This window comes from Trichogramma pretiosum, unplaced genomic scaffold (genome assembly GCF_000599845.2).
Source record: "Trichogramma pretiosum strain Unisexual culture from Peru unplaced genomic scaffold, Tpre_2.0 scaffold58, whole genome shotgun sequence".
NCBI lineage: Eukaryota > Metazoa > Arthropoda > Insecta > Hymenoptera > Trichogrammatidae > Trichogramma > Trichogramma pretiosum.
In genome coordinates, this window is record NW_019641630.1 from 722,890 (window position 1) to 733,029 (window position 10,140).

Consider the following 10,140-nt stretch of genomic DNA (forward strand, 5'->3'; position numbering starts at 1 on the left):
AGTGTAATCTTCGCTCTTACTTATTAAGAAGGTAGAAAAAAAATATTATTTTTTTTTATTTTTAACAACAAGTAAAAACCATCTTTGGAGGTTGCTCCTTGTCAATAAATTGACAGCGGTTTTTTTTAAGTGTAGATGTTCTAGAAAGTCAAAATAATTCTTCGAAGAAATCGTCGACAAGTTGGGATTTGAAACTGGTTCAAATATTTTAAAAATAAAGTACAAGCAGATTAATCGGTAACTTAATTGTAAACAATACGACCATGAACGATTTTGACATAGTTTGAAACACTGATCATGTTTATAATGAAAATTTTTCATTTCTTGATGAAACAAGCTGTAGTATCGGAAGATAAATTTTACTCATTAAGTTTTCAAAATAGAAGAACCCATCGTTTGATAAAAGAACGAAAATGGATAAAAGTGAGAAAAAATCTGAAGAAGCTGCTTCAAGAAATAATTTAAGTAGAGTTAACATCATTATTTCAGACGACAAACAACATATTAGTGATATTTGTCTGGAGGCCTTTACACCAGAATCGAGCATGATAACACACCGTAATACAATTCACAATAAACAAAACGATTTTGCATGCGTCAATTGCGAACAGAAATTTGAGTTCCGAAGTCATCTAAGTAGACACCAAATATCAGAACATAAACGCCACAAAGATTTTGCATGTGACAATTGCGAGAAGAAATTTGTGAAAAAATCAAGTTTGCTTACACACCAAAAACTAGTACACAAAAATCGCGAAGATTTCTCATGTAACAAGTGTGAGAGAAAATTTGAAAATAAGTCAACTTTACTTAAACACAACAGAATATTCCACGAAGTTTTCAAAGATTACTTATGTGAAAAGTGTGCGAAAAGATTTGGAAATAAACAAAGTTTACTTTTGCATATAAAAACAGCCCATGAGCGTCGCAGAGATATCATATGTGACAAGTGCGAGAAAAAATTTGAATTAAAATCGACTCTGCTCTTTCACCAAAAGACAGTCCATGAAAGTTGTGAAGATTTCACTTGCGACAAGTGTGAGAAGAAATTTGGGAAACGAGGCAATTTGATCAAACACCAAAAGACAGTCCATGAGGGTCGGAAAGATTTTGCATGCGACAAATGTGAGAAGAAATTTGGACAAAAAATAAATTGGCTTCGGCACCAAAAAACAGTACACTATGGTCGCAAAGAATTCATATGCGTCAATTGTGTGAAGAAATTCGGAAGTAAATCAGATTTGTTGAGGCACCAGGGAACAGTTCATGAGGGTCACAAGAACTATGCATGTCACAAATGTGAGAAGAAATTCGGACAAAAACCCCATTTGCTTTTCCATCAAAAAACAGTTCATGAAGGTCGCAAAGATTACGCATGCAACAAGTGCGATAAGAAATTTGGGGCAAAATCGAAGTTGAGTCGACATCGAAAAACAGTGCACGAAGGTTGTAGAGATTACGCATGCAATAATTGCGAGAAGAAATTTGGGGAACGAAGCACTTTGATCAAACACCAAAAAACAGTTCACGAAGGTTGTTACAACGATTACGCATGTGACCAGTGCGAGAAGAAATTTACACAAAAACCGAGTTTATTGTATCACCACAGGACAATACACGAAGGTCGCAAAGATTACGCATGTGACAAGTGCGAGAAGCAATTTGTAAAAAAATCAAACTTTTTCATTCACCAAAGAAACGTTCACGAAGGTCGCAAAGATTATGCATGTGACAAGTGCGAAAAGAAATTTGGACAAAAATGGAATTTGCTTAGGCACCAAGAAAGATATCACGAAGATTTTGCACATGACAAGTGCTAGCAGAAATTTGGACAAAAATCAATTTTGATTAAACATCAAAGAACAGTTCACGAATATCGCGAAGATTTTGCAAACGAGAAGTACGAGAAGAAATCGTGTACTTCATCTTTGACACCAAAAAACAGCCCATAAAATACACAGAAACTATCTATCGGACAATTCTCGAAATTTGTTAAGTTTACGTCTGTGATAATTGCGATAAAATTTTTGTGTACAAACGCAATTTAATTCTCCACATCTGATTTGCTTATCAGGGCAAAATTTTTGCATGTTAATAGACGAAAAAATGTACAAAATAAAAATCAACTCCCGTCATAAATAAGTTCATAACCAATTCGCATACTCAGTAACTTTTTATTAAGCCCCAAGCTTACTGAAAAAAATGAAATTTCTTGAATGCAAATGCTAGTAGTAGTATATTCCAGAATTATTCCAGAAGACTTATATTCTAGAATATATTGATTTTTGAAAGATTCCTGATCAAGTTCAGTAAAAGTTCCATAGGAGATCATTTTTTTACCACTATATAATAATCATGTTTATCATGATAGTACCCGTTTTTCACAATCGTTTGCTTTGCTCGTAACTCTTATCGTTCAAACGTTTTTCTCTCATAACTCTCACGTCAATCTCACGTCAGATGATAATCAAGTTTTTATGTACAATTTATTTTTCATACGAATGACTCGAACTCATTGCAATCACATGCTTAAAATAGTTCTTTAAAGAATAATGTACATTTTACCAGTAAAATAATTTTCTTGACAATTGTAAATATGTGTAGATATCTGCACATATGTTTTTTAAAAGTTCAATAAAAATTATGCCAAAATGACTTAGTCTTACCTAATATCAACTATCATTACACCTATGTAAATTGTCATTGTGGCGTTTTCAGATTTCGCGTACCATCAATTACAACTCTCTGTTCATTCTTCGGTTACTCGATTTCTCCAACTATTCAAGCAACTTCAGCTAAACCAATTAAACATGCACCAGTGAAAGATTTTGATCAATTTGCCGACCGTGATAATTTCTGTTAAAGGAGATGTAATTGGTAATAAAAATAGGATCTTACGGAATAAATCAACGTGAAAACCATTGAACAATTTTATTCAAACCAAAAAATGTTTTCTACATATCTTCAAAATTTATTAGAATCGCTGATGATTGTTTCATTCTTAATTACCTTGGTATTTTTATCTATTCACCATCTTATTTTGATACTTCGAATTCAATTTTTCGAGTTTTAAAAAATTGACTACTTTTAGAAAACGCGGCAAATGAAAGTTTGCGCGGGGGTGGCAGTTTTACTAATCCACAAATGATTAGAGATACTCAAAATATTATTATGAATGAACATTTTTAAATTAGCCTTCCAAACGTGTATGCTAAATTTTATACATTCATTAAGTTTTAATGCGTGAGAGATGCGCCGAATCAATATGGGCTTTAAGTTTATACTTGTATTTAAATGCCTTACTGCATGTATCTCATTTATAAGTGATGCTTTCATGTATGTCTTTGATGTGTTTTTTGAGATTGACCTGAGATGAGAATGTCTTTCCGCATGTATGTCATGCATGTTTGATACCATTGTGCTTCTTATCAATGTGCCTTTTGACACTTACTTTATGTAAGAACTTCTTTCCGCAAATATCACACGCATGTTTGATACCATTATGCATTGAATCAATATGGATTTGAACATAACTTTTAGATGTGAATTTTGATTTGCATATATCACATGAATATGTGACACCCATGTGCTTTGCTTCTATGTGGGTTTGGAGATCACCCTTTTGTGTAAACGTCTTTCCACAAGTGTGACATGGGTGATTGATACCGTTATGCACCGAATCGATGTGCCTTTTGAGACTACCGTTTACTGTAAATTTATTTCCGCATATATTACAAGCATGTGTTATACCACTGTGCTTCGCATCTATATGAACTTGGAGATTGCCCTTTGTTATAAATTTCTTTCCGCATATATCACATGCATGTTTGACACCGTTGTGCATTGAATCCACGTGGAATTTGAGATAACTTTTTTGTTTGAATGACTTTTCGCAAATATCACATGAATATGTGACGCCATAGTGAATTGAATCCATGTGAATTTTGAGATGATCTTTTCTTGAGAATTTATTTTTACATATTTCACATGCGTGGCTTGTATTATTTTGCATCGGAATGATCCGAGTTTTGAGCCTTCGCTGGTTGTTAAACTTCTTTGAAATTCTTTTTTTTTCGTGTTGTTCGATAGTTTTACTCAAATTCGATTCTTCAGCAACGTCACCGAAAAATTCCTGCTTTACTGTCCCTATGGGCTCCATTTTATTTACATTTTTAGTCTTACAACTATCGCTATCTTCTATACTCCAAAAAGAATTTTGAGAATCTTCTTCAATTTTTTTGGTTACCAATGAATTGATGTTAGGTTTGACGTCTTCACATTCAACGACTATTTCCACTTCCTCATCAAGCTCACTTTCAAGTTTAACGTCACATTTTCGAAGTGTATGGGTCTGTTGAAAAATAAAATCTATGTAAAAATTGCCATAAGAATACAATAATATAAGTACGCATAATTATTAACTCTTACTGCATTTCCTTTCAGAAACGGTGAGAGATGGAAGTTTTCAAGATCAGGTTTCTCGTCATTCATTTCACTATCATTTTCACTGTTCGGCACGTCACCAGGTTCCTTTTTCGCCCTGAAATAACTTGAAAGAGGTTAAGTATTTTGTTTCGATGTCATTATTTGATTCTCATAAAACTACCTGACAGCACTTTTAAATAAATCACTGGATTCCATCTGTCAGTTGGAATTAGCAAACCATTAATTAACGTTGATCAGGCCAACTGAACGGGAAAACTGAAAAAGAGCCAAAACTGCGCTCTGCCTATTGTGTATTGCGTGGCATGCAGGACCTCTCCGTGCGTCGCACTGCACCGCAAGGTGTTTGGTTATGCACATATATACCATTGCGATATCTCTAGCACATCTTTTCAAAATATAGCCGAGCTCTGCACAGTTCTATTCGGCAGTCTTTTTGCCATACAAAGCGCTTTGCGCGCCTAAAACTTGTTCTACATTCAAAAATTCATAACAATTTTTCTAATGCTGGATTTGTAAAACATTGCGTGAAATTGACATTAAGATGTGATTTTTTAATGCATTTAACTCATCGTGATTTTTAATCTTTGAATTATTTATTCCAATTAGACCCAAATTTATAAAGAGTGATTCCCATCTAGCAGTGTTCTAACTTTCAATAGTACAGCTATGTACACATTTGGTGGTGCTTGTCATTAATCATTGAGGAAATTTGTAAATAATAATGAAAATGTTTATTTTATACAGAATTGATTGAACAAAGGTGTCTAAACCCTTCTCTTCTGTACAAGAAAGACATAATATTTACAAATCGCGAGTTAACATTTCAAATATATTAACGCAAACGAAGTCATTAAAATTATATCTATTGAAGACATTAAATTGTGCATCTCATGACTAATGAACGGTAAAAATTTTTTTTATCAACAATATATTATTACGTTAAAATAAGAAATGAAAACCGAGTACTAGTATAATCTAAAATACATATATCATATGCAATATGAACTAGATTAAACTATGAATAATAGGATTAAAATTTCACGCCTATCAAAACCTTACATAGCTGTAAAGACCCGAACGTAAATACAGAATTCCTTTTTACTTTTTCTTTAAAAAAATCCTGAACTATCACGCTCTTCTTTGTTTTCCATAATTTTTATTAAAAAAAAAAAAAAGTGAAAATACAATTTTCGAAATGTAACACCCATTTAATGCGGTTATCTCGCTGCTTTATTTATTACACTACCGGAGTCCCTTGCTAAAGTCATAAGATAATACTTTCTTAGTATGTATAATAACAAAAATATCTATATGAAATTATAAGCATTATGTGCATTATTAATCAGGACTATTGTGCAAGCTACTTTCCAGGAATAAAAGGGGTGCTTCAATTCGACTCGAGGAAGGTTTTGTGTTACTTTTTTTCAAACTAGGCTAGATACATATTATATAGGATTAGAAAATATGAATTTCTTTGAATTCCCGCTCATTTATTAATGCGAAACGCGCACATTTGCACTCGTGCTAGGTGGCGCGCTTGCCCTGTGTGTCCGTGTGTACGTGTGGGTGTGTGTGTGCGGGTGCGCGCAAGCTCTCCTTTTTACACAAGCGCGCAAATAATAAAGTTCATAATAGCGGACTCTTGACAAAGGAATCGAATTTTCATAAACCGAAATGGATGTAGGTATACTTGTGTGTATAATCACGACCGATCGATATCAACACTAGCGCGACTCGCCGCGGCTGACCCACCGAGTTTAATAAATTATGTCGAGATCATGAAAATAAATAATTTATAATTTTCACCCAAATCCTTTGGAATCGATCATACGGCGATGAAAGCACGAGCTCAGTGTACAGGAATCCGATTGGAAAAATTGATGAAAGAGGAAAAAAACAGCTCGTGAATTCCCGTGCAGTGATTTTTCGTTCGAAACGCATCGCGCTAAATATCAAACGCTTTTTTGAATTATGCATCTAGCCCCGGCCAAAGAATGTACACTCGCACGTGTAAGCTCTACTCGATCTCGAGACTGCGCGTACGCGCTCGGAGCCCCCTCGTCACTCTGCTTTTTTTTTATATACGCGGAGCTTACAGGTTCTTTCTCGTCATTCTTGTTGCTATTGCTTCGTGCGTTTAATCGGTCTTTCTCTCTCTCTCACTCTTGAATTCCTCATTTTCATTATTTACAGAGCTGCCTGGAAAATCCTCAGTGATTTCGAAAACTGTTGCGTTCATTTTTTTTTCCTGTGAATGCACAGAATGAAAACACGAATGCTTTTGTTTATTTTTAATTAATTTACAGGCAAACTTTGCAGCTTGACACTGCAGAAATGAAATACTCTTGGTCAGCCAACTTTCATGTTTTAATAAGCTGTATATGGAATCAATGATTCAATTCATAATTCGGCTTTTCATTGCTGAATTCATTAACCGTATCGTTGATATGTTGTTTTCATTTACTGCCTTTTTATTTTTGAATCTTTTTCAAAAATATCGTTTGCTCGTATGAGAAGTACGCGTGTACGACGAGGTCTTTTTGATATTGATAAAATTTTCGCATATCAAAAATAAAATAAAATTCAAAAATTATTAATTTTGACTCAGACTTTTGTATTTATTATAAAAAGATAACGAATGGAAGATAGTAGATTTCACGATGCACATATGTTCGGCTAGACTAGCTCGCCACATTCAGTGATATTACTGCTCGTGTAAACGTGCGTCCAACCCTTTAGTTGAAAAATTGCAATGAATTTCATTATTTTACTATGAAAAAATTGAAATCATCTTTTACTCAAAATCGAAACTCCGAATTCGTTTAAAATATAAATTCCGGTGTTTACATTTTAATAAGTGAATGGTGTCGTATTTTTTCATCTTCAAAGGAATTACAATATGACCGAAATTAAACAATACAATAGTACAATTTGCAAATTGCTTTTAAGCAACATTACCGAGTGCAACTTAATTCTAGAAAATGATGCGATTCAGGGCAAGCCTACGAGACCTCCGCGGGTCAATGATGTTGACACGGACCTAATCGTAAGTACATTTATTTTTTTTTCTATTTGAATCTTAAAATTATATTTTGAATTTTTATTCAGTGGTGGCATCATCGGCTCTACCCAATCGTCTTGTTTGGACTAGCGATTTCTTTTATCACCCTATTTGTTTCATTGTGTATTTTCATCAGTCTTCGGTAAGTTGATTATTTATTTTATTTAATCCATGCATTTGTAAAAGCCATTTTTTTTGGTAAAGTCGATTGCAGAACACGCGCGTGAGAATACACATCAATTTCTTTGCTGCAGTGGCACTGGAGTCATTAGCTTGGCTAATTCTACTTTCCATTTTTGGATACGAAACATTTTTAATCAGCATCACCGAAGATTTACATATTGACGATGATATTGTAAGTATTGATCATTTATGAAATCGATATATTTATGAAAAAGATAACTCCATCGCATCGATCGATAAATCATTAATCGAAAAATTTCAACGTTCGAAACAGTCGGTACTTTGCAGAGCCCTCATGATCTTTGGAAACTATTTCGAGTTGAGCAGTTTCACGTGGGTTTCGATGGAGAGTTGGTACTTTTTTAATTTCATCTGTAGGACTCCTTACAAAGGATTGACATCCATAAAACCTCTACTGTTGCCTGGCTGGGGTAATTTGAATCGGTATTAAAATTGCCCAATCAGACGAAACTAATATTATTTTTTATTTTCTTCGAGGTGTCCCGTTAATTATCATAACAACTTACGTAATTATTTATGCATCTGCGGTCGATACGAATTTCTGTTGGGTCGACGTCGATATAAAAATGAACATCGTGGCCATACCAGTTTTCATCATGGTTTTGGTAAAATTAAAAATTGTCATGAACAAAAAAAGTTTTCTATTTTCCCTGCTCTCCTCGAATTCATATATACATTAATCTATTTTTAGATAAACGTTTGCTTGTTCTGCCTGAGCGTCAAAGTCCTGTTCTGCAAGCTCAACTGCAGCGTCACTCATCAGAGACAAAAAAACTTTTGGAAATGGTTTAAGTCAACACTCATGCTGGTGCCATTGTTCGGGGCTTACTACATATTTTTCAGCATAGAGCCTTGGTTACAAGATAAATATGTCAAAGCCTACTTCGTCAATGCTCTGCAGATCGTTTGCTCTTTCCACGTAATACAATCGAAAATAATTAATGAGATCTCTTTTGTTACCGTGAAATATATATCCTATACACGCTCTGGTTATTTTCTTTTTTGCAGGGCTTTTTAATAGCCACGTTGTATTGCTTCATGAATAACGAGGTAAAAACCGAGATCGCGAGGGCCTGGAACAATTGGAGATCCAAAAAGGAAATATATTGCAAGCACTGCGAGCGCTTGCGAGAGAGGCGCAAAGTCGCGAAGAAAAACGAGCGCAGCGGCAGCAGCAGCGACAAGTCGGAGTCCGTAACTTTGAGCTTGATAAATAACGTGTAAAAGAATTTTCACCACAGAGCATTGAAAACGTCATAACAATTCTAATAAATACTTTGAATGCAATGTGTTGTTGGTGATTTTTGTGACTCGAGAAAAAAAAATTGTATGCATGTATTCGGTTAGTTTGAATAGTTGATTCCCGGCGAGTTCCTGGACAAGCCGGACTCGTCGTGAAACGTCCTGGACGCTGGAGCAAGGAGTCGCGTAGATTTATGTATATTACATATATATGCATATCTCTCTCTCTCTCTTTGGGAGAGCGTGCGGTCACGGAAAAGGTAATTTTGCCTCGGCGCTCAAAGCGCCAACTCGATTACACACACTACACAGCAGCAGCAGCAGCAGCAGCAGTGGACTGGACGCGAGGACCAGTGAAATCCAATCATCCCGCAGCACTACTGCTCGTCGTCGTCGTCGTCGTCTCTATCTCTCTCTGTGCTCTCTCTATGTGCTCCGTTGCGTGTACATCCCAGCGTGAAATGCGCCCCGCGCGCACGCCTGTATATTTATGGATGTATAATATACAGGCAGTGGCGCGCATACCTACGGCGGCGGCTCTCACTCGACGAGCGAGCGAGCGAGCTGGCACTATTTGCATTCGTAACGAATACGCACATACGAGAATTAGCCTACGAGCAGTAGTAGAGCACTCTTAATTTCATGCGGAAAAATGATAAAATCGACGCGCGATGCAACGCGTGAGAGCTTTCGCGCCCGAGCTTGCGCGCAAGCTCTCGTGTACTCGAGTAAATGGCTTCTCTCTCTCTCTGCATAGATTACAACATCGAGTGTGCGACAACTTCAAAAAGATATCAAGAAAAAATATCGTAGAAAAATAAATACTCGATCGCGATTCACGCGCGCTTGCGATGCGCGGAGGAATTCGCACGGAAGAAAGTATTATATCGTATACACGACACGAGTTTGTATTAACGCGTGCTCACATTTTCCGCTCACTCCTCTCGTGCAATCTCACGGTACAGCCGCAAGAGAATCGGAAGCAGTAATAGCATAACGCGGAGAGAGAGAGAGAGTATGTAATATAAGTTAGTCCCCAATGGACGTGTGCGGGTGTATATGCTAATGCATAAATATACACATATATAAAAGCGTATATAGATTGTAAGCTACATACATACATACATACACGCACGCATTATACGTATAGGTATATGTGCTATATATATGCCAACTCTCTCACTCAC

At 35.8% G+C, this 10,140-nt stretch overlaps 2 protein-coding genes across 2 annotated transcripts; one reads left to right on the forward strand and one right to left on the reverse strand.

Moving 5' to 3' along the window:
- Window positions 1–3,397: 3,397 nt before the first annotated feature.
- On the reverse strand, window positions 3,398–4,722 carry LOC106652787 (zinc finger and BTB domain-containing protein 41-like). The gene is made up of 3 exons (XM_014371926.2): window positions 4,607–4,722; window positions 4,429–4,540; window positions 3,398–4,351 (listed from the first exon to the last, which is right to left on the reverse strand). The coding sequence occupies exons 1-3, from the start codon at window positions 4,639–4,641 to the stop codon at window positions 3,398–3,400; spliced, it is 1,101 nt and encodes a 366-aa protein (XP_014227412.1). The 5' UTR covers window positions 4,642–4,722.
- Window positions 4,723–7,345: 2,623 nt separating this feature from the next.
- Window positions 7,346–8,935, forward strand: LOC106652786 (secretin receptor-like). Its single transcript, XM_014371925.1, has 7 exons — window positions 7,346–7,492; window positions 7,555–7,649; window positions 7,712–7,862; window positions 7,965–8,121; window positions 8,189–8,316; window positions 8,403–8,630; window positions 8,720–8,935. Exons 1-7 carry the CDS (start codon window positions 7,346–7,348, stop codon window positions 8,933–8,935), a joined length of 1,122 nt encoding a protein of 373 aa, XP_014227411.1.
- The last annotated feature ends 1,205 nt before the right edge of the window (window positions 8,936–10,140 follow it).

Coding starts and splice junctions, on each gene's coding strand:
- LOC106652787 (XM_014371926.2), bottom strand. CDS start 4,641: ATGGAATCCAGTGATTTATTTAAAAGTGCTGTCAG. Junction 4,541..4,606: donor TTATTTAAAAGTGCTGTCAG/GTAGTTTTATGA, acceptor AAGTTATTTCAG/GGCGAAAAAGGAACCTGGTG. Junction 4,352..4,428: donor CGTTTCTGAAAGGAAATGCA/GTAAGAGTTAAT, acceptor ATTTTTCAACAG/ACCCATACACTTCGAAAATG.
- LOC106652786 (XM_014371925.1), top strand. CDS start 7,346: ATGACCGAAATTAAACAATACAATAGTACAATTTGCAAATTGCTTTTA. Junction 7,863..7,964: donor TACATATTGACGATGATATT/GTAAGTATTGAT, acceptor CGTTCGAAACAG/TCGGTACTTTGCAGAGCCCT. Junction 8,631..8,719: donor AGATCGTTTGCTCTTTCCAC/GTAATACAATCG, acceptor TCTTTTTTGCAG/GGCTTTTTAATAGCCACGTT.